Raw genomic sequence first — 22,882 nt, 5'->3', positions numbered from 1 at the left:
AAACTTTGGAAGGACAAACGTAAAACTCAAATATTTTGTCGAGAAATTCCTGAAGAGAGTAAAAGGACATTTCCAAAAAAGCAAAGAAGTTTTAATGTCAATTCTTATTCTCCAAATACCATAATATGACGCTTACGTAGTGGTGTCTATCAGATGTGATGTCCATTTTTGCAAATCATATCTCAGTGGGTCGTAAAGAAATCCTATTCGGGTAAAAAACATATTAAAAAAAAAAAAAGAAAAAAAGAAAAATATTGGAATCTCCATGGCCCCTTTAGTGAACAAGATGGTTTAAATGAGTCTAGGAAAGTTACACGTAACCAATTAGCTTGGTTCTACCGGCCTAACCGAGCAAATCCGGAGTGGTCAAAAAAATATTAAAAAATAAATTAAATATAATAAATATAAAAATATGTTTAAAACATGATTAAACAAAACACGTCTAAATGAAGTTAAAAATTAATTAAAAAATAAATCTTAAAGAAGCAATTTATGCTCAGGGTTATTTTTTAAAAAAAAATTAAAAAAAAATTAAAAAAATGTAAAAATACATATTAATGACCAAAAGAATTTTTAATCTTTGCCAAAATGATGAAAAACATTAAAAAATACATTACAAACATAATTTTTTATTTTTTAAATTTTATATATTTTTTTGAATAATTAATGTAAAAATATTTTCACACCAAACCACATGAGTAAATCGCCCCAAAGTGTCCACCCTCCCCCACTTTGCAAGCTAGCCTTGGAAGCATTTAATTCACCCAGAACATGGCACACACTTCCTCTTGGCCACAATGAAGGAACTCAATAACAAATTTCCAAAAGAAAAACCTCCCCCACTTTGCAGGCCTTGGAGGCATTTAATTCACCCTGAACTTGGCACACACTTCCTCTTCGCCACAAGGAAGGAACTCAATAACAAATTTCCAAAAGAAAAACTGAAAAATAAATTTTTTGAACTTGATGAGCACAAGAATCTCTTTTGAGGGCCTCCCTATAAAAAATCTTTTTAAAAATCTAGCACCATTATTTCTTTCCTAAAATGGATAGCATGCATGCATCCCCAAAACCCACTTTCAAGTTCTTTTTTTTTTAAAAAAAAAAATCCTATAGAAAATAAATATTCAAGATTTTTTTATTTAATTTTTTTCATGATGTACTCCAAGGCCAAAAAAATGGATGTACCAAATTTGGGTGAAACAAATGCCAAGGCCCTAAAATACGGAAAGCGGTGATTGTTCTTTTGCACCCATCAAAATTTTTTCCCTTTAACAGAAAAGGAAATACAATCAAAAAGTTGAAACAATGCTAAATTCTCCTTGCCACTCAGGTAGGAAATTAGAACCACACAGTCCCCTCTATGGCTAATCAGCAGGCAGGACCAATCTCATTTTGCCGTCTCCATCTCTTCTGATGAAATTTATTTATTCAATTTTTCACTAGGCTCTTTCGATAAAATTTAGCAAGCCCCATCTTTCAATTTTCTCTTTTGATAAAATTTAGTCCGTCCGAATTTCCTTCTTTTTCCATTTGCACTACTAGTTGAAGAGGCATCAGTCACATTGTTCAACAAGTTCAACAAACTGGTTCAAAGACCCAAGAAGGTCCCCAAAGGCCTTAACTAGCTCATCAGCTTGCTGCCTTTTTAGATTTATTTCAGCCTCAGTAAACTTCTCACAGGGATCTTCAGCAAGACTTCTCTGTAATATTTCTTGTATTGCTTGCGAGTTTTCGTGCAACTTTTCAGCAATCTCATGTTCCTTGTCAATCTTACGTGCCTGAGGAGGAGGCTTTGTTGTCTTCGGTTTCTTTGTTGAACGAACACGCACAGCTTTGTTTAATGCTTTAGGGGCAGTCAGAACTATTGATAATTGAGAAATATGTGATCATCTCAAACAAAGGAAAAATGCACGGAAAAGACAGGCACAAATAGAAGGAAAATAGCAGGTTGGGTCAACAAACATGTTCGGGTTTCTCTTTTTGGTCCTTTTCCATAGTTGATGGCATTCCCTCTTCAAAGTAAATATGTAAAAGGAAAAAAAAGTGGAAACAAAAATATACTATAGTCGAATAGCCTCTCCACAGTCCATTGGGCACACCACCATTCAATGAAAAGATAACGGGCAACGGAGACAGTGGGACCCACCAGAACATCACAATGGGACTCACTCTCCCCATCACCATCTAGCAATTAATCGAATGGTGATGGCCCCAATAGATGGGTTTTCTTCTATTGACCATTGTATTATACACTCCTATAGACTTATGAAAGCAAGCCAAAGCATACCTGAGTTGAATTCATTATCCCCATCATCGTCAGCCAAGTTGATGAGGCCTTCAGATCCACTATCTGCCCTTGAATTAGGTCCAGCCTCTCGAGTCGTGAGAAGCTCATTGATCAAATCATACAACTCCTGATCAAACAAGAACAAGACACCAACAACCTCCTTCATCTGGTCAACATTAACTTTCCAAAAGGAACCAATCCCAGATTGCAATTCCCACTCTTTTATCTTTTTATAATCCGAAAGCATCATTTCCCACTGCCTTCGACACTGGTTTGCTGACCTCATGACATCCAAAACCCCACAATTCTCTGATACAATCTTCCATTTTTGGTAAACTGAGAGACCCAAACACTCCTCCTCAGCCGAACACACCTCCCTTACAAGGATAAGCATTTCAGTTAGGGTCCACTCTGGTGCTGCCCGAGACCGGGTGTACCGAGAAATTGTCTGAATGGAATCAGATTCGATCTTCTTTTGATGGGCTTCACGCCTATTGGTTGGTGTATGTTCTGCGGGTTCTTCCATTTAAGGGAACGCAATATGATTGAACTACATTAAATCCAGAATTAGCAATTGCTGACATGGGCATCACAAGAGAAGGTTTTAAGTAGGTGGAAGACAATAAGTCCAATAAAAATAACTAGAGAGAAGAAGTCAAGCACTTTAGTGGGCAGAATGAGCAAAATGACAAGGATGAGCAGACCAGAATTGGAAACAAATATTCTCGAGGTTGCAAATTAGTAGAGGAAGGAATTTAGTAGATCTGACACCCACATGTCAATACGCATGCCATGCATACACTCACACACGAGAAACATCTTCTTAAGAGCTCAGGCATAAGCACAGTGATCTCAACTCCAATTGATATAAAGAGATGGTGCTCTCAACTTTGGTAATTTTCTTATGTAAAACTTAAAATTGATCATAACTGAGACAAACTAAATATTTTATGCTGAGGATTGAGACAAGGGGATCAAGCCCCGAAGTGTTGTGGATCAACCTTACAAGAAATCAACTAGCCAGCAAGTCAGTATCCATGATTGAATATAGAATCAAAAGACTCAAAGATATATCCAATATCCCCGAGATTACAATAAAACAAAATAAAAATGGAAAAACTGATTAAAATGCATCGACATAGAGATCCCATCTTATAACATACAAATAGTCAACTTTAATGACTAGCACACAGTGAGAAACTTCAGCAACATTAAGAGAAATTATGCCCCTTGAAAACATAAGGCAGATTTAGTAAATGCATGTAAAAATTTAACATTTATCGTCAATTCTCACTCTAAATAAGAATTATAATGATGCATAACCTGGCCATATTGCTGCTAATAAAACAATTAAAACCCCTTATCCTCATTATTATGGCTCTAAATTATAACCAAATTATTTGCCCCAGTTTCATATAAGTAAATTAATTACTCCACTTCCAATTTGCACAAAATAATGCTAATACAGATATCAAAATCAATAAACATAAATCATCTTTTGCAGTAAATACATAATCAATGATGAATCAATAAACAAACAAAAGCCACAATTCTCCTTCACAGCGATGTCCAAGCTTCAAGTTCTTCATTTTTCATAGAAGTAGCAGTAGCTCCAATAATGTCCATAAACCATAAAAAATCGATTTATTACATAAAATTTCTTATTTCTACTTCTCTGCCCTATCCACTCCCCCTACATTGAATCAACACCATCAATTGTCAAACAAGGGTTTGTTGAAGCCGCAGAAGATGTCCGCAAAAAGATAAAATAAAATAAAAATTCATGCACAATTACAGTTGCGAAATTTCTCAGTGAAAAATACTTGCCAGCATAGACAAAACGAAATGGAAATAAAGCAGGACAAGTAAAAAACAAAGATTAGATCTTTTATGAAGGTCAATAATCCAATTAAAAGAAGAACGACATAACAATGAGGCATCTAAATTAGGGCTACAGATAAGTCAGATAAAGCAGGTACCTGTGAATCTCTAACTCTAAAGCATGAAGCTTTCGGATGATTTCGCCCAAAATCCGGAATAAAAAGGTCCAAGTTTCAATGGAGGATGTGATCTCTCTGTCTGAAAAATGAAATTTGTAAACTCTCTCTCTACCGTCTACTGTCTACTCTGTCTCTCTCTCTCTCTCTCAAAAATGAAATTTGTAAGCTCTCTCTCTCTCTCTCTCTCTGTAAAATTTCTCTCTTATGTCATGTGAAGACATGCGAAAGAGCACTTCGTCATTCACATATGAGCTTCTACGTTTGTATAGGCCATCTTGCTTGGAGCACATGAAAGTTACAATGATTTTCAACCGTCTCATTTTAAATTGCACGGCTCCAATTGTGCCACAAAGGTAAAATAAAATTTATTAGGTGACGAACTTGGTTAAGAACTAAGAGTACGGCCCCTGCCGCCCAGATAAAGATCCATCGACTAAAAGCCATTGCGACGTTCCTGTATAAAAGTAAATGTATTTAAGGAAATTTATTAGTTTTTAAAAATAAAAAAAGTGTTTGGTGAGTTGGCCGACTCACATTATTTGTGTAGTGTATTTATTAGGTTTTGAAAATAAAAATGTTTGGTAAGTCAGCCGACTCACATTATTTGTGTGTAGTATCCCTACAAAATATATCTCAAAAGACGTATTTTCAATTCAAAATTTTAGGGCTCTATAATCTTAACCATAACAATGATCTAAATTTAGATTATTATTTTTTTTCAAAACATAGAAATGTTAAATAGACGAGGGACCGCACAATAATAGGTGGGTTTTGAAATACCCATAGGATTTATATGACTTTTTACCTGAATTTGATTAATTTTATTCAAAACACCTGTGAAATGACACATCATTGTGAGTTAGAATAGTTGTAATTGTGTAAAAGGAGATATATTTTGTCCAATAATCCTCAATTGTGTATTTGTTATTTTTATCTGAAATTCCTAGATGAGTTGCATGTTTGTAAAAAATTTAATATTCATTATATTTTTATGTAAAAATTATCAATATATACATATATAAAAGATGAACTATTTAATATTTTACATTTTTTTTTTTTATTTAATCTCAAACTCCCTATCCAAAACATACACACTCATGGCTTCGAATACTTGCAAATGGGTAAAACATTAAATAGTTGATATGTTCGGTTAATTTTGATAAATTTTCCTTTTTTAAAAAAATTCAGGTTATTCATTTCTAGATCCTTCCATAGCATATACCATTATATAAGTCAGAAGGCTTGCAAAATCATGGCATTTGAAAACTTCCTTGGTGAGTGCTTGGCTTACATGCATCGAGGCCCCATTAGCTCGCTCAAGATCCATTCTAGTAACATGGATCTCTTAGAATTTAGAAAAGGACACGGTCACCTCTTAAAAATTTATTTTAGGGATGGATTTTTTCACCTAATTTTCGAGGACATGTAACCTCCAATATGAATATTATGAATATAAAAAAATAAATAAAATTAAAAAATTAAAAATAATAATTCTATTAAAAAAACATTTAGACCGTTAGTTTAAATTGTTTTTAGATGGACCACCTATTTGCATCCATCTTTAAGATGGATGCCTTATACCTCGGGGGACTGCAAATGTACAACTGCGGAGAAACAACTTTCCCTTATAAAATACATTTCCAAAAAATAGAAAATATGTAATGAGATCATTTACCTTTCGTACAAAGTAGTCACAAATAATCTTGACCACTGGATGTGAAAAGGACATGTTTCCATTAGTTCATGTAGACATGAGTCACCTCTTGAAAATCTATTTTTGAGATGCATTTTTTGACCTGATTTTCAAGAACATGTAATCTCTAACATGGAGATTATGAATATAAAAAAATAAATAAATTTCGAAAATTAAAAACAATAAGTCTATTAAGAAAACATTTGGACCATTAGTTTCAACTGCTTTTAGATAAACCACCTATTTGCATCCATATTTAAGATGGATGCTTTATATCTCGGGGACCGCATATTGTAGAAATGCGGTCCAGCCAGCATGAAACAATTTTCCCTTAAAAAATACATTTCCAGAAAGGGAAAATATATTAGGAGACCATTTACCATACAAGGTAGTCATAATTAATCTTGACTATTAAATGTGAAATTACGTGGTTGCATTTATTTCTTTTTTTTTTTTTTTTGGGGGTAGATCAATGGAGAATACAGGCCCTACCCGTTTTTAGAAATAATTAGCGGTTTTCGAATGCGTCATGAGAGTGGAAACCTAAACCGGTAATTGAGGCTCATTTATTTCATTGACTAAGCTCAAAATTCAAAAAAAAAAATTTCAAACTTTGTGACACACCTAAGCTATCAAAATCATTGGATACCACGTGGAATGCACATTCCCTGAATTTGGTTTATTTGGAACAAACATTTCCTAAAATATCATTCTTATCCATATGCCACTGGAAATGCACATTCCCGACTCACTTATAACGTACTTTTCCTAAAGTATCACTCTTATCTAGATGTAACTTGAAATGCACATTTCCTTAATTTGGTTCACTTGGAACACACATTTTCTAGAACACCGTACTATCCTGGTTCTAAAGATCCCATTGTGGTAGGAATGAAACTCAAGATCTTGCGTTGTAGCCTCCACCATATTGACAATTTGATCTTAATCTCACTCCTAATGATTTGTAAAGCAAAACTGATGACTTAGACGCATTGAATATCACATTCATTTATGTTTCTCGAATATCACATTCCTCACATTTTCGAAGAAAATAACCTGGCAATTGAAAGTTAATTCATCAACATCAAGTTTGCTTGCAAAAGTATTCTTAAGATGGGAGGATACAGTTATCCTAGTTCTCCAAGGATCCAAATGGCCCCTAATGGATGATATACCCAATAGACCGTGACCCACATTCCAAAATCCAGACCAACCAAACAATCAATTACATCACATGTTCATCTTCTGTGAAGGAATGAGAAAGGTTACATTGGTAGTACCTGATTCTGTGTTATTGACGTTATTGCATGCTCCTTTTAAATGTAGGTTAGTTGGGATTTGAATTTTGAAGCTTGGGCAAAGTGTTTTGGTCCCTTAATGCCCTATCACCATGCCAAGAGACCCGAACCCCAAAGTATTACTCATATTTTTCTCTTTCTTGTGCTTGATAGTTTGTTTCCTTGCCACCCTACCCCTAGTCCTTTGCCTTGACCCTAAGTTTGGGAGACCTTTCAACTTGTTTGAAGTTTTGAACATGGACATGGTTTAATGTGTGGGAGGTTAGAAGATTGGAAGTGAGGCAAGGAGATTCTATGTGCATCCGAGATGAGCATAAAGTTATGGGAATGTGCCATTTGTGTTTATCAGGCTAATATTATTGTGTGACATTATTATTGGCTTATTTCCGACTTTTTATTCAAAATCTATGTAATTAAATGTCTTTTAAAGACATATAACACGTATGTATAGACAATAATTATAAAGATTGGACCGGATCAACCAGTCAAGGCATCGTCAACGCGTGATTGGTGTGGTCTAAATCGAGAACAAGTTTTGACTGCAAAATACTTGAAACATACCAATTTTGTCCCATCAGATCAACTCAATCGAACCACCAAAACAATGTTGGCTAATTTTTTGTAATATGTTTTCATACTTTTAAACTATTTATCAGGTTTTCATTCTTTTTGATATATCCAATTGATCCATTTCGATCGAAAATCATGACCCAATTTGAGCTAGGCCAAACTCCTAATCTGTTCAACGGTGGACATGACTAACTCTGCTAACATTGATCTAGATGAGAGGCCGCTCAGCCAATAACTTTTATCGTGATCTAGAATTGTGCTTAGGTTTGAGTGGATCATATGTTTTTTTTCGAAATAAGTAAAAAGTAAGTTAGTAGGGATTTGGGCACCCACTTTTTGGTGAGAATGGAGTCTGAGACTCCATCATAAGGGTCAATGGTACTACCATCAAGGCCGTAACCCATTTTAAAAAAAAATGTTTAAGTCAGTCGGGAATTTGAGCCCATACCCTTTGGTGATAATAGAGTTAAAAACTTCATCATGGAGCTCGACAATACTACTGCCCAAGCCCCAAATCAAATGTTGATAATTGAAACACTACATCCTAAGTTCGATTCCGATTCCTATCAATGAACTACCCCCTCTAAAAACAAAAAAAACAAAAAACGAAGGAAAAAAGAAAAAAATTCTTATCATGAATCCCAATATTTGTCTCACTTCCATGGATTCCAAGAGCACATGTACGGTATTTGCCTTCAGTCGTGTGAGTGACTTAAGTACTAAAAAGGTCCATTTATATCATATCACTAGGGATGCAAAAGGAGGGTACTTAGTAATTTCCGCATGTTCCCAAGGCTAATGGGTTTTCATTTCCAATGCAAAGTTTTAAACCATAACTTTGTAATAAGGCAAAGAAGTATAATAATAGTACGAAATCCCACTTTTGCCATGAAATGATTAAATGCACACGCTCCAACTTTCAACGAACCACGAGGGTTTCATCGTAATATTTCGAATTTAAGAGGATTAAAACGGCAAATATTTAACTGCTTTAGTGAGCCCTCATTTAGCTTTAATTAGTCTCAAAACACCAGCTTTAAATGAACAAGGCATCAGACGGTCGATATCGGCGCTAACTTCCAATCACGTGATCTCAGGCGTTCATTTGACAGTGCAGCTCATCAAAGCCAAGGCCAAGTTTGAATTCGAAGCGAACCACGTGGCACGATAGCGACCGCTGCGATCAGTGCTTATAAAAACACAGACTGCAAACCAATCTGAAATTCGAAATTCAGCTGAGAAGCGCGAAAATGGCGGAAGAGAGAGAGAGGATAATGTCTAGAGCGAGAAAGAGAGAGGATAATGTTTAGAGAAAGAAAGAGGGAAAGGGAGTCAGAGAAGAGACATAAGAGAGAGAGGAAGGATAACGCTAAAAAAGAGCGCTATCATTCATTGAGACATGAGGCAACAGGCAAGTTGCTGGACCATCAACATTTTCAAGCCCTAAAAATAGGCTTATTATAGGTTTATTCAGTGTTCATCTTTTAACAGTTTGAGGCTTTTGATATTTGAAAGCAGCTTTGTGCTTTTTCTTTGTCACAGTGAGGATGGTGAATTTGGGCTGTGATAATTGTTAGGGTTTATGAAGGGTTTATTTTTTGAAATGAAGGGATTCCGTGTTTTGAGCTTATTTACAGGTTTAGTGGCGGAAATGCTTATTTCATACTCATTTTGCTAGTTCTTCTTCAGTTTTTTCCATTAAATTGATATAGAAACCGTAACTTTCTTTTCTACTTGCTGAAATGTATAGCAATTGAGGCACATTTCAGCTCGTGCTTTCTAGATTTTTTTTTTTCTCTGCTTAATATTTTATGAATATCGTGTTCCTGAATTTCTGCATGAGTTTGTCCGGATTCGCCATTAATCTATTGGAAGTACAGGTTTTTTTGCTTGGATTTCTCTATGCATTTTAGGCATGGATTATTATTTCATTTAAATTTCTAGTGGGGTGTTCGTTGTTTCAAATTTGTCAATGCGCAATGTAAATCTGCTGAGTGCTGACTCACGTAAGTGCTCTATAGTTTAGCATATTATTTTTTATTTATGGATTATTTTGTGGTTTTACTGATTTAAACAGACGATTGGTATGAAGCTTAGTATTGGACACACACACATATATATATCTATATATATATATGCTGAAGCCACATATTTCTTTTGAAAAATTTATTTATCTGGGACTAGAATTGCTGCTTGTTCCTGCAACCTTTGTTTCTGTGTCCTCGAGATACTCTCTCTCTCTCTCCCCCTCTTGTGTATGTGTGTGTGTTTCAGCAGTGTGTGTGTCCATGTCTGGGTGTGTGTGTGCACGCTCCTGTACACGCACATGTGTTTGTTCTTTTTTCCTGCATACTTTAGTCTCTATTTATTAAGCTTTTCTTTTCCCACTGATTCTATATTTATTTAGCTTTTCATTTCCCACTGATTCTTTGTCTGTCTATGATTTTCCAAGCACCCTAGCTTTTCGTATCTTGCTTGAATGGGAAATACTCTCTCTCTCTCTCAAACTCTTGTCAAATTTCTCCTCAAATTGCAATCTTCTTACTTTTTTGGTCTGACAAGTATTATCACCTTTATAACTTCCCCAAAAATAAGTATAGTCATGTTTATGTGTATTTTGGCTTTCAGTTAATTGGGCAAGCAACTCGAAAATCATTTGTATGAAAAATTGATTTTTCCGCAGGTATTAAGTGGATTAAACACATCTCCTCAGCATTTTCACTGGAGAAGCTTGCTGGGTTTGTTCCCAAAATATTCTTTGCTGGGATTAATTCGATCATCTTAAGCAGCAATGAGGCATGAACTTAACCAATCTGTTGAGTCCTGAATGTTTCGGGAATGTATTTTTCCTGCAAATTTCCCATGCATTCTCTATTGTTTAATGTTTGAAAAGTCTTGACACTGTCATGGGCTTGATATACATTGGGTCTGTCAAGGTAAAACTTCCAGAAAAAGGGCCAAACCAGAGGAGCTTCATATAAATTGGGTATGACTCTTATTTATTTGAAGTAAGTTCTAGTTAACTTTTCTCATGATTCAAACCAGAGGAAGTAAGCTCTTCTCAGTTGAAACTCGAATTATGAAGTCATATCCAAAGCCAAAAGCCCAGGGTAAGATTAACCCTCACCAAGCTGCTTTCGAGCTTAAGCAACGGGTTGTTCTTTCACTCAATAGGCTTGCAGATAGGGATACATATCAAATTGGGATGGATGAGTTGGAAAAAACAGCTGAGAGTTTGACTTCTGAAGGGTTCGGCCCCTTTCTTTCATGCATAGTGGAAACCGATTCCGAACAAAAATGCACAGTGAGGAAGGAATGTGTAAGGATCTTGGCTACATTAGCGAAGTTTCATGGTGGGCATTTGGGGCCATATTTAGGAAAGATGATTGCTAGTATAGTTAAACGCCTTAAGGATCCAGATTCTAATGTGAGAGATGCTTGCATTGAAACAGTAGGTATTTTGGCGTCAACCATGATACATCCTTTGGGAAGTTGTGATTCTGAAAATGTTGGTCCCCTTGTTGTGTTTCTGAAGCCCCTTTTTGAAGCACTTGGGGAACAAAACAGGCAAGTGCAGTCTGGTGCAGCGTTATGCTTGGCTAGGGTGATTGATGCAGCCATTGATCCACCATCAATGATTCTTCAAAGGATACTAATGAGGATTGTCAAATTACTTAAGAACCCACACTTTTTGGCGAAGCCAGCAATTCTAGAGTTGATTGGGAGCATTATTCAGGTTCAAATCTTTACTGTTTATTAATTAGTTGAACCTCATATTTTCAGTTGCTTCGTTGAATTTCCTTTACAACCGAATTTATGTTTGGACATACTAGTAGGAGCTTTTATGTATTAATTGATTCCTGTGGATGTGCATGCATGCATGCATATATGTGTATATAATCTTAAATATTGGTGCTACCATCCATAATTATTAAAATTTGTAATGTTACAACTGGGAAGAAACTGGTGGTGGGGTGTGGGAGGTATCCTGTGAAGCATTCTCCTTAGTTTACTTTGTAATACTCAGACTTGGAGTTGATTATCCCCTCCTGACAATGTTAATAAAATATTATTCGGAGAATCTGTTAATCCGACATAACTGTGGCATTTATATCATGTCAAGAAAATCTTAGTCCCTGGTCTGCATTTGTTAGTTTAAGGGGTGGAAGCTGTCTTAAACACATTCTTTCTATTGCCACAAATTTTTTCATTCTTGGGTGAGGTTAGATTTGTCAAATGCACATAAACCTACTAGGGACAATGTGGTCTTCTGATCATTGTGTCTTGTATTTAATGCTTATGTTTTTACGCTCTTTACTTGAAAATAAGGCAGAAAAAAAAAAAACAACAGAAAAAAGGCATGTCTGGATCCAATGCATATTGGTCAATCCTTTTACGTAGCCCAAAAAAATAAAAACTAAGCTTTTGCACAAGATTTGGCTATATTTATAAATGCGAGCAATGGTTAATTGAAATTGCTTCACTTTTCAGGCAGGTGGTGCTTCCACACTACAATCATTGTCTTCCGCAATGACTGCTATCCAGGAAGCTCTAAAAAGCAGCGAGTGGACAACACGTAAGGCTGGTTCTGAGGCACTTGCACGCATAGCTCTAGGTTGTGGCCTTAAAGTAACATCTTTCAAGTCTTCTTGTATCAATTCCCTTGAATCCTGCCGCTTTGATAAGGTATATTTAAACATGCAATATTTTATTTTATATTCAGGGTGGTCGTGCCATCAAAAGTAATCCTTTACTTCTTGCTTTATATATAGGTGAAGCCTGTACGGGATGTAGTTATGCAGGCTTTGCAGTATTGGAGAAGCCTTCCTAGTCCTTGTTCTCCTACTGCTTCCGAAGTAGGGTCATCTACTAAAGGTTTGGGTTCTCCTTTGGCTTCATATTCTATAGAAGAATGCTTTCTAAAAGTTGCATTCTTATTACCTTTTTTCTCTATGTGGTGTTAATATGGATCGGCAGTAACTTAAATTCTGATTCTTTTTAGAATTTTCAAATGACCTACTACAAACTTGCACATATCTTTGTTGATTTGTCATCTTGATCTATCCATTCATATATTCTTGCCTTCGGTATGCTTGTTAGCAAAGAAGTTTTCTCCACTTAGGGATCATGTTTAAATGACTTAAACCAGCTAAGCATGGATGTGGATGTGCAAAGATTTCCTTCTTCCAATTGTTGGTTTAGGAGGTCATTTGATATACGCTTGCAGTTTGTGATGGCTTTTGTGATTCCTATTTCTAGCTCTAGGTTAAGCCACTGAATTTGTTCATTGACCTACAACAAAATCTTGTTTCCCAAGGGCAACAAACAGATGTCAAGGAGTTGTGACTACCATGCACCAATTGGTTCATTTACATGCAGTGGAAGGCACAATAAATGTACTTATGGGCTTTAGGGGGTGGTTTTGGGGCTTTTAAGTTCAGATATCGCGTACTTAAAGGCTTTAGGGGGTGGTTTTGGGGCTTTTAAGTTCAGATAGGGGTCTTTATTGGTATTTCCAAAGATCTGGGAGATTATATTGCCAATATAATTTCATTATTTTTTAGTTATTTCTAAGATAAATATACTTTCTATTAATATTGAACATCAGTAATCATAGGTGGGACTGGGATAGAGATGGTCTGGGCCAATTTATGCTTTATTACATTGTATCCTTCTTGCGGGGGGCTGAATTCTAAAGATGACATTAGATATTTTAGAAAATGGTAGGGTATCAGGTGTGAGGCAGTAAAATTCAGTCATTTCAATTTGTTTGGAGGAGATTGTTCTCCTTTTAAGAGTGCTTAGGGAGGAGCGCCTTGTCATTATGTTAGGGAATGATAAACATCGTCAATATAGCGCATTTAAAATAAGAAAATCATTACAAATTTGACAGTCAAAGGAAAACATAACTTGATTGAATGCATTAGCAACAACTTGTTGATTTCATTTCAATTAAGCAAATGATAGTGATTTTTTTTTTAAAATAAGTTATTTTCTTGCGACGGTGGAGTTAAGCTGTATGTGAAACCCTGCTCATGTTTAACAGAGAATCTCTGTGAAGGCAACTCAACAGACTTTGGGAGTGTAAGTGACAGTGGGTGGAAAGATAGGAATGATATCCTGCTTAGGAGAGCTGGTGGCCCCATTGCAAATGGTAGTGGGACTCGCTTGGTAAAGAAAAGAACCCCTTTAGCTGACAGGAAAACTGACCAGAACTTACATGACAAGTCACTGCACGAAAAAACAAATGAATGGCATGTTGAGATTGCTCTCCCAAAAGCTCATTCTGCTACTATGGCTGAATCCCACAATGAAGAATCTGAGAGTAGCTGCATCACCAAGGCCATCACAAGAACAGTGACATCTAGTGACACCATTCAAGACATCCCAAACAATGGTGTGGCTGACAATAAACCAGAGTGTTCTTCCATATCCGATCTAGCTACTAGTGACTTTGAGACTAAGCATGTGATGAATTCGCTCACACAGGTGCCGGTGGGGAATATGGATAAACCTGTGGTGATGAGTGATAGGCTTGCAGCTAAGGAGAACTATCCCGAGGAGAGTCAATTCATGCAAAGAAGGCGGGAGAGAGACAGCTTGGATTCTAACATCTCGGAACTGTGTTCGCAGGGATTAAATCATTGTTGTTTGCACGGTGAAAATGGATTGACCCTTGTTCAGAGACATCTTTTAGAGATTGAAACTAAGCAATCACATTTGTTGGATCTTCTACAGGTATTTTTTCAATCCATGGTTTTTATGACTGTCCTGAAATGTTTTTCAATCATATTAATTGAAATTACCTTATTGCTTTGACCTTCTTTGCTGTTTTCTGTGCATGTCGTGAAAATTTTAAGTTCTGTTTCCTTTGTTTAGAGCATAAATCCTTTCTTTCTTTGAAGTGGAAGATATGAATCCTCCCATGGAGATTTGAATAGTGAAAATTCTTGTCCTGACTTGATGTGGCATATTTCTTAGTAATTTGAAACTAAAATGGTCAACCAAGGCCATGGGTATTAGATGTAATATGTCCTAATCAGTCTAAGCAACTGAAAGACAGAATAAAAAGAGAAACAAAAAGTCTCTACAAACTAAGAGTGAAAGTTTGTCCTGTATCGAAGGAATGGAATTTTCTTGATTTCGTTTTTTTCTCTGAATGTGAATGTGCTTCTTTTGTTCTTCTGATTTAATCAGGTATTTATGGGGACTTCAATGGAGCAGCTATCTCTATTGCAGTCCAAGGTGCTCGGTCTAGAAAGGACTGTTGATGAAATAGCACAAGACCTGGCTCTCTCAAAGGGCAGGTCAAAGGCTCACTACGGAAACTGTTCTAACCCTGCCAGTTACAAGCTGTGGAAAAAGAGTCAAAGCCTAACCTCCTCCCCTAGGGTTTCTACATATAGTCCCAGGCCGTCTGCGGACAAAAAAATTCCACAAAGTCCTATGTTACCAACCCATTTCAGGGAACAATGGGAAGAACCACCATCTGTGAATTCCAAATTAAGACCGCCTGTTAAACAAGGTATAGACCACTGGAGGGATCCTAAAACAAAAACTATCCGAAACTCCACGGCAAAAGGGGTTCAAGAAACCCAAATTTATGGTAATCAAATCTCAGGGAAATTTGATGATCATGGCCCTAGGAAGAGCCGCCAAGTAAACAAAGCACTAGAACAATTCACTTCGCTATCTGAGAACAATGCTAAGCATGTTGTCTCGGAATGCAGGAAAAGCTCGGTCTCAACCAATGCTTCCCTTCATGTCATGTGGGAACATGTCAAGGAATTCCTACATTCTGGTGACTTTGAATCAGCATTTGTGGAGGCTCTATGCTGTGGTGATGATCACCTTCTATTGAAGCTTATGGATAGGACGGGCCCTATTATGGAAAGGTTATCTCAAGGAACAGCAATTGAAATTCTTCGTGTATTGGCAGCTAACTTGCTTGATTGCAAATTTTTGGAGATCATCATTCCTTGGTCAGAACAGGTACCAATATGATACTCTTCATGGTGCTGTTTAACTTCCTTCTCAGGCATTCAATAATTTTGGGTTTGTATTCTGCTCAAACATGTTGGTAGTCTTCGGGTTTATCGAACTATTACACCAAGACGTTCGTAGTCGGAAATATTTCCTTTTCTTTAATGAAGTATAGAGAACATTTAGTTAAATCATTATGGTTTCCAAAAGTATACAAATAAACTTGACTTGCCAGTAAAAAGAAAATAGGTTTGGGAATGCCTTTTGCATTTCGCCTGTGCGTTCACATACGTAGGCACGTGCATGCGTGTCATGCCTCACTTTTTTGATAAATGAATTTCTTGTGAGTTTCAGGTAGTGGATTTAAGCGCTGGGCGTGAGCTGGATTACCTTGTTCTCTCCTCAAAAGACAAAAGGGAGTTTTTGTCTGCTCTACGGGAAGCAGCAGCAATGCATTTTCCAGAGCTTGCACACCGGAGGTGCATTGCCAAACTTTCATTGAAGTTAGGTCAAGTCTGGGGTGAGACCTCTTATATCTGCTTGGCTCTCTCTAATTGCTCTATCCTTGTCTTAAACTATTCTTGAATATTCTTTGTCAATCTAATGATCTTTTCATTTTTAATAAATCATTCGAATGTTGAACCAACAAAATGCCCTCAATGTCAATGAAAGTATCTTGTTGCATAAACATAAGTGCACTGCTTTTCCTTACTGCCAATTGAATGGATCAGATCATCCCTTACATCAACTATCCATGGTCTTAGATCTGTGGAACTGTTTTAGGGTTTATTTGTTGCAAATCATGTAATAAAATATCCATTTTGCTTTTAAGAGCTTGTTGATCTCATTACCAACAAAAGAAAAAACCTTGCCTTGTTTCATTGAAATCCTTGGAAGTTATAGCCATTCTTTATAACCTTTAAATCAGACAGAACTGCTTGACAAGTCGAGTGATTTTTCTTGTCTTGTAGGAAAATGTTCCTGAAACTCTACGAATCTCAAGCAAGAATAGTGGGAAAGACTGCAATGGCGATTAAGATTTTGCATGTCATTTGTACAATGTGGTCATTCAAATCGTTTTCAAAGAAATGTGCCATTATTTTGCTATTCCAAGTTTTAACTTCTGTATAAAGCTGTCCAATTTTGATATTCACAACAGCTTTCACAATGTACCTGGTTTGTCAAACTATACTAGGGTATCGAATGGTCTGTTTTTATACTATTAGTCAGTATTTTCTTTATACAAGTCTAATGCCGTTTGGTCAGATTAGAAGCAATCAATGTATTAAAAGGCAGCTCGTCTCCGAGGCCTTAGGAGAGGATGTCTCATCTAGACTAGGTGGGGCACCTAAGGATGGGTCCCCTATGTGGACATGGGGTTGGTCCCTTCATAGCCGTGGGGCTAGGCGGCTAGGTCAGTCCGAGTGCTGGGCCTTTTTTCATTGTCTCTAGGTTGTGGGGGTTGGGGCAAATCCCCATGAGAAGTTAAATCTCGTTCTAGAGTAGCCGCTAGAGCGAGCGCAAGAAAGGACTTGTGCAAGCATGATGTGAATTGTACTCGCTCGAATGGCCTTCAGTAGTTGCAACATCATCTGTGAAGGATTCAACAGATTGCCTACTTTATTCGGTAAGCCCTGCCTATCTGCATAAACTAGGGTGTTTGGTATCCAATCCAAAGATCCTCCACGCCCACCTCCCCCACGACAGGAAAAAAAAAACCTGCTTTTTTTTGGCCTTTTATAACACTACTTGTGATCAAATGATATGGTCATAGATTTATTTTGGCCTTTTATAACACTACTTGTGATCATATGATATGGTCATAGATTTATCATGATGATATGTTAATGGAAGCTAAGCTCCTAGCTTTCTTAGGCGTTCTTATCCCCTCAATAGTAGTTCTTTTCATTGCAGTAAAAACAAGAGAATGGGTAGTAAGCCCTTGGAACTTTCAAAACAAAGCTTAGGGACTTAACATTGAGAAAAGGATGCCGGTATGAATTTCAGTTTAAATTGGAAACGCGCTATGTTTTTGGAAAAAAGTTCGAATAAAAAAAAAAAAAGGTGCGGTTTGTATAGAGCCGAGGCTCTAAACAATCAAAGTAAAGTGCAACCTGAAATAGTGTTGAGAAATGTGGTTTCAATATTGGAAATCTTTGTGATAGCCTTAAAATATATTTTCATTTTTAATTATAAAACTTTAAAGCTTTACAAAATAGTGCAGATCGAGCAGGTTGATGAAAACTTCAAAATTTGGAAAATTGACAATCCAAAAATACGTTACAAGATGCATTATTTCCAAAACTCGAAATTCATTTTTTTCTCATGTCTATGCATCTTGATGTCGAGATAATCAATTTGATGATATTTAGACATCAAAACAACCTCTTTTAGTGAAATTTTTAAAGTGAGCTCTAATTTGATTGTTTAGAGCTTTGGCTCTATATAAACTTTTCCCGAAAAAAAAAAAACACTTCCGAGATTCTTCTAAACTTATTAGGATACTGCTACTTAAAAAAGCCAAAATGATACTAGCCCGCAAATTTTGAGGAGCTTCTGCCATAACCTAAGTCCTTATAAAATCATTTGTATATACTTATGAGAAAGTCCTTATCGAGTTCATGATCTTCAAAGCATCGAGTACATCCTGAATTTGAGAAAAATTTCAGTATCCGTCACATATTCAAGCATATTTTGCAGGAATGCCTACCATATTCCACAACATAATCAAGCACAACCACACTTGGCGACTTCAAAATCTTAGTGTTTATGGGTTGAAAGCTCGAGATAGCATATTGACACCCGTTTTACAGTGATATTTCAGTCATTTACATCAAAGTACCAATCAATAGAAAAGCAGATTTAATTAACTTCGATGAAAAGAACGAAACCAAATTTGTTGGCATAGAGTTTAAAGTCAAAGATCATACAAGTCAGACTCACTTCCAAATGGTTTCCTTGCTCCACACCTTGCAGAGGAATGTTTTTTCTGCCCTGGCATGTAGTCCTGAGAAGGGCTATACAAACCAGTTTCATTTGGTGGTTCGCTCTTTCTCCTTCCATTGGGCAGTTTTTCTCTCCTCCTCTCGTGTCGGTAATGGGCTTCTTGATCTCCCTCACTTTTTCGAGGTCGCCTCTTCTCCTCTTTCTCACTTATTCGAGGTGATTTCTTCTCCTCTCCTTCACTTCTTCGAGCTGATTTCTTCCCCTCTCCTTCGGTTCTTTGAGGTGACTTCTTCTCTCTTGGGGCTTCTTCTCGGTCCCCTTCACTTTTTTGAGGTGATTTTTTCCCCTCTTTAGGGGAATTATCACCCACATTTTTGGGAACCTCGTAAAGAGTAACACTACCGCCAGCTGTGCATACAAGCTTCTCATTTTGTGTGTCAGGCTCTTGTAGAATCTCTAGTAAATCAACAACTTCGCTCATAGTTGGCCTACCCTTAGGGTTTTGGCTAAGGCAATTGTAGGCCAAGTTAGCAACCTTTAGGGCACTCTTAACAGTGTACTGGCCTTCCATTCTTGGGTCCAGGATCCTGGGGAGCTTTCTATTGTGGTTGAGGAGAGGGCGAGCCCACTCGACCAGGTTGTGCTCTCGGCTAGGCCTGCTCTTGTCCATGGCCCTCCTCCCAATGAGCATTTCAAGAAGCACCACTCCAAATCCATAGACATCACTTCTTGCTGTTAAATGGCCTGATTACAAAGGCCCACATGGCTTAGTCCAAATTTAAGAAGAAGGTGTTATAATAAAAAAGATTGGGGTTTAGGGCCATTAAGGGGGAGAAAAATGTTATAGAGTTCTATGAAGTAGATTGCTGAAGTGAATAGTTGAGCTTTTTAAGCTCTACACATAATTTGTGCATCAAGATCTCTGTGTAGTAGTAGTAGATTAATGAGAAAAATATTGAACCTTTAAGAGCTAAGATTCTAGTAGCAAAGATGGATGATTTGACTAGACTGTGTCATTGACAAAAGTGAGGGTGATTCTTTGAACTGATATGGTGCTTGGGGATTTAATTTAACCTTTAAACATCTTAAAAGATTACTAGGCTGTATTTGGAATTAGAACTTACCAGTCATCACATACTCAGGAGCTGCATAGCCATAAGTTCCCATCACCCGAGTGGAAACATGAGTCTGATCTCCCATTGGTCCATCTTTTGCGAGTCCAAAATCTGAGAGCTTGGCCGTATAATCCTACAGATTAACATGGACAATATTAGATATAGAGATGAATCAAATCAGGACAGGGATATCCTGAAATTCAAAGAGGAAATTCCAGAAAAGTTGCATATTTTCTAGTGTAAAAACTTTCATATGGACAAGAGAAACCAGCAATCTGTTTGAACTACCAAGTTTGTGGAAGGGTTATCCTATATAACAACCAATTTGACTGTAGGGTCATCCTGTTTTTAGAAGAAGAAAATTACCTCTCGAATAAAGCTAGACGTACATACTTTCCATTTTATAGCTACTGGGTGCTTTTTGAGGCCCCATCAAATTGTGAAATAAATATACAGTTTCACTTTTTTTCTCTTGATGAATAAATTATACTTGCTCTAAAAATGGGTATCAATATTTCTTTGGTATTTCCGGAATCAATACTTCTTCGGTATTTCCATTTTTAGTTCATTTTTCGTTCACAAACAATTGAGGTTTTTATAATAATATTTGTGTGGTGTGTGTGTGTCAGAGAGAGAGAGAGAGAGAGTGAGTTTAGAACTATGTAATAGAACATTCTAGTAACAAGACAAAGGAGAATTGAGCAGGAAGTTAGACCAACCGCATCAAGCAAAATATTTGATGTCTTGAAATCACGATAGATAATTGGTCTATCGGCTCCATGAAGAAAGGCAAGCCCTTTAGCTGCACCGAGCGCAATCTTCATTCTGGTTGACCAAGGCATTGTAACACAAACTCCTGTGATAGTCAATGAATTACTTAAATTTTTCTTTCTTTTTTCAAGAGAACATAGACATAAATCTATTTTTTTCACAGAATTATGAGAAGAACATATTCGTTCCCAAAACCAATTATAAAGTTAAAAACTAACCAAGCTATCCTGAATTATCAGAAAAGAAACTGGAAGAGTAATTTTTGGGTAGTGCTTAGGTGGAAAGTTACTTCTGATATCACAAATACTATAACAAGTAGCAGATGAAAAGCAAACAAATAATGAGGAGGTGAATATTTAGGCCACAAGGTTGTATACGTACTCCGGAAGAGGTGCTTTTCAAGGCTTCCACAAGCCATATATTCATAAACCAAGAGTCTATGCTCGTCCTCGCAACAATAGCCGATGAGTTTAACCAGATGTGGATCGCTCAGCTGCCCTAGATAATTGACCTCTGCCTGTGAAAAGCCACAGATGGTCCATGAGTCTCACAGAGAGAGAGAGAGAGAGAGAGATGTATTCACATTCCACGGGCACATACACTTTGTCCATTACTAAGATCATGGTGCCAAATTTGTTCCCATTACATAACAATATTCCTATAACTACTGAGAACTACAAAAAAAAAAATTAAATTATCCCTACTAAGGAAACAACATGTTTCTTTGTATTTGATGCACCCATGGACTCAGAAAGATTATCATTTAGGCAATAATCAGTATCACCCATGGGTTTCACCATTGTTATTGACTTCTATCGAAGCCAAAAAAGCGAATAACTTATATTACCCAAAAACCAGAAATGTCACATTAATTTTTGCAGGAACTGAATTTGCAAGGGAAAAAGCATCAATACATTCTTTTTTTTGGTAGAGCTCTCGTGCTTTTGAGCTCTCAATAAACCAATGCTACTTCATAAGAAGGAAAGGAAAAAAAGAAAAAAAGAAGAAGAAAAAAGGAGAATCCAAATAGCAATCTCAATATGTAAATTTCTCAGTGACCATACAAAACTTTCATGTATAATACCTACCCACATCTTGATCCACAATCCATGATAGATTAACAAACTGAATTTCAATGCGAAGAGATACGAAACGAAATTTTTTTTAGGGAAGCAACTTACAAGCCATTCTCTATCACCTTGGTACCCTTCGGGATTTAGCTCCTTGATGGCTACCTGAGTGGACTGGAAGCCTTGCCTCACATTCTCATCAATCAGTCCTTTGTATACAGGCCCAAACCCTCCTTCTCCAAGAATTTGATCAGGCCTGAAATTCTTGGTGGCCAATCTCATCTCTTGGTATGTGAAGATATGGACATTAGAGACCGATGTTTGCCTGAGATCTTCGACCTCTCTTTTGGGCGTCAGCGGTGTGACATTGTGGAAATCAGAGGCTACTGAATTTGATTTCTTCGACTTTGATGGAGCATAAGGATGACCATCCTCACCTGCAATAACTCCAAATGAAAAAAAAAAAAAAAATCAATAACAATAATGATAAAAAAAATAACGCCTTAGCCAAAAAAGAGAAAAGCTAAATTAATACCCCATTACTGTTAAGATTTATATATATCTCTTTTTTGGTGGGGGGATATATATTTCATGAGAGCTATTTAGCCGAAAAGAGAACAGGTGAGAAGCATCTCCATAGTTGTGGATTTGTTTTTTTCATGGTGTTAATTATCAAAAAAGAAAATGATAATATGATGAAATAAAAGCTGTTTCTTATGGTTATATTCAAAATAAAAAAATGCTATTCCTTTTTGATAAAAATAAAATCTATCTCACCAGTCTGCATTGTTGGTGATTTGGTTTTCTTATTATTGATTAGTAGTGAGTTTTCTCAATGGCCAAATTTGCTTCTTTTTGTAATTTCCCTAATATTCACTTTCTAAAATTTGCTCCTTTGTATTATTCAGTCTAAAATCTAAATAAAACAACAATAAAAAAAGAACAAAAAAATGCAAGAAAAAATTACCCGATTTTGTGAGAGGTAAAGAAGTATCAGCTGGGGCTATACAGTTTCCCATGAATTATTTGTCTTCAAACAATATTAATCTCATCCTTCCATTTTATACCTCAAAAAAGCAACAGAGGTGGCCAAAAGATAAGTATCAATTTGTACCCAAAACCACCATTAAATGGGGATTTTTCCCA

General features: G+C 36.6%; 3 protein-coding genes across 8 annotated transcripts; 1 reads left to right on the top strand and 2 right to left on the bottom strand.

Moving 5' to 3' along the window:
• Positions 1–1,244: 1,244 nt before the first annotated feature.
• Positions 1,245–4,740, bottom strand: LOC18440785 (sequence-specific DNA binding transcription factor). Of its 2 annotated transcripts, none has more exons than XM_006850923.4 (3): positions 4,270–4,740; positions 2,291–2,840; positions 1,245–1,864 (listed from the first exon to the last, which is right to left on the bottom strand). In XM_006850923.4, the coding sequence occupies exons 2-3, from the start codon at positions 2,814–2,816 to the stop codon at positions 1,557–1,559; spliced, it is 834 nt and encodes a 277-aa protein (XP_006850986.1). In that variant the 5' UTR covers positions 2,817–2,840; positions 4,270–4,740; the 3' UTR covers positions 1,245–1,556. The 2 variants fall into 2 exon arrangements, with proteins under 2 accessions (XP_006850986.1, XP_088703822.1); XM_088847696.1 differs by having other exon boundaries at positions 2,291–2,867; positions 4,270–4,539.
• Positions 4,741–9,077: 4,337 nt separating this feature from the next.
• On the top strand, positions 9,078–17,075 carry LOC18440786 (ARM repeat superfamily protein). 5 transcript variants are annotated; one of them, XR_016041318.1, is made up of 9 exons: positions 9,078–9,262; positions 10,535–11,587; positions 12,343–12,537; positions 12,624–12,726; positions 13,898–14,589; positions 15,049–15,376; positions 15,582–15,843; positions 16,189–16,354; positions 16,806–17,075. XR_016041318.1 is itself a non-coding variant. In XM_088847667.1 (8 exons), exons 2-8 carry the CDS (start codon positions 10,883–10,885, stop codon positions 16,817–16,819), a joined length of 2,670 nt encoding a protein of 889 aa, XP_088703793.1. In that variant the 5' UTR covers positions 9,078–9,262; positions 10,535–10,882; the 3' UTR covers positions 16,820–17,075. The 5 variants fall into 5 exon arrangements, 3 of the variants coding, with proteins under 3 accessions (XP_088703793.1, XP_006850987.3, XP_088703796.1); XR_016041321.1 differs by lacking the exon at positions 15,049–15,376; XM_088847667.1 differs by having other exon boundaries at positions 15,049–15,843.
• A 1,525-nt stretch (positions 17,076–18,600) lies between these two features.
• LOC18440787 (putative serine/threonine-protein kinase PBL17) lies at positions 18,601–22,037 on the bottom strand. The gene is made up of 5 exons (XM_006850925.4): positions 21,848–22,037; positions 21,048–21,183; positions 20,615–20,751; positions 19,905–20,028; positions 18,601–19,524 (listed from the first exon to the last, which is right to left on the bottom strand). The coding sequence occupies exons 1-5, from the start codon at positions 22,016–22,018 to the stop codon at positions 18,752–18,754; spliced, it is 1,341 nt and encodes a 446-aa protein (XP_006850988.2). The 5' UTR covers positions 22,019–22,037; the 3' UTR covers positions 18,601–18,751.
• Between the last annotated feature and the right edge of the window lie 845 nt (positions 22,038–22,882).

The sequence above is a fragment of the Amborella trichopoda genome, chromosome 1 (assembly GCF_054954075.1).
Source record: "Amborella trichopoda isolate Santa Cruz 75 chromosome 1, AtrichopodaSantaCruz75HAP2 v2.0, whole genome shotgun sequence".
Lineage (NCBI taxonomy): Eukaryota > Viridiplantae > Streptophyta > Magnoliopsida > Amborellales > Amborellaceae > Amborella > Amborella trichopoda.
This window is presented reverse-complemented; position numbering and strand designations above follow the sequence as displayed.

Bases quoted from the DNA above. Each gene is read 5' to 3' on its own strand.
- LOC18440785 (XM_006850923.4), bottom strand. From the start codon at position 2,816: ATGGAAGAACCCGCAGAACATACACCAACCAATAGGCGTGAAGCCCAT. The intron at 1,865-2,290 runs GTATGCTTTGGC...AATTATCAATAG, and splicing joins GGATAATGAATTCAACTCAG to TTCTGACTGCCCCTAAAGCA.
- LOC18440786 (XM_088847667.1), top strand. From the start codon at position 10,883: ATGATTCAAACCAGAGGAAGTAAGCTCTTCTCAGTTGAAACTCGAATT. The intron at 12,538-12,623 runs GTATATTTAAAC...CTTTATATATAG, and splicing joins AATCCTGCCGCTTTGATAAG to GTGAAGCCTGTACGGGATGT. The intron at 15,844-16,188 runs GTACCAATATGA...TGTGAGTTTCAG, and splicing joins TCATTCCTTGGTCAGAACAG to GTAGTGGATTTAAGCGCTGG.
- LOC18440787 (XM_006850925.4), bottom strand. From the start codon at position 22,018: ATGAGATTGGCCACCAAGAATTTCAGGCCTGATCAAATTCTTGGAGAA. The intron at 21,184-21,847 runs GTAAGTTGCTTC...GGCTTTTCACAG, and splicing joins AAGGTGATAGAGAATGGCTT to GCAGAGGTCAATTATCTAGG. The intron at 20,029-20,614 runs GTTGGTCTAACT...GTTAATCTGTAG, and splicing joins CAAATATTTTGCTTGATGCG to GATTATACGGCCAAGCTCTC.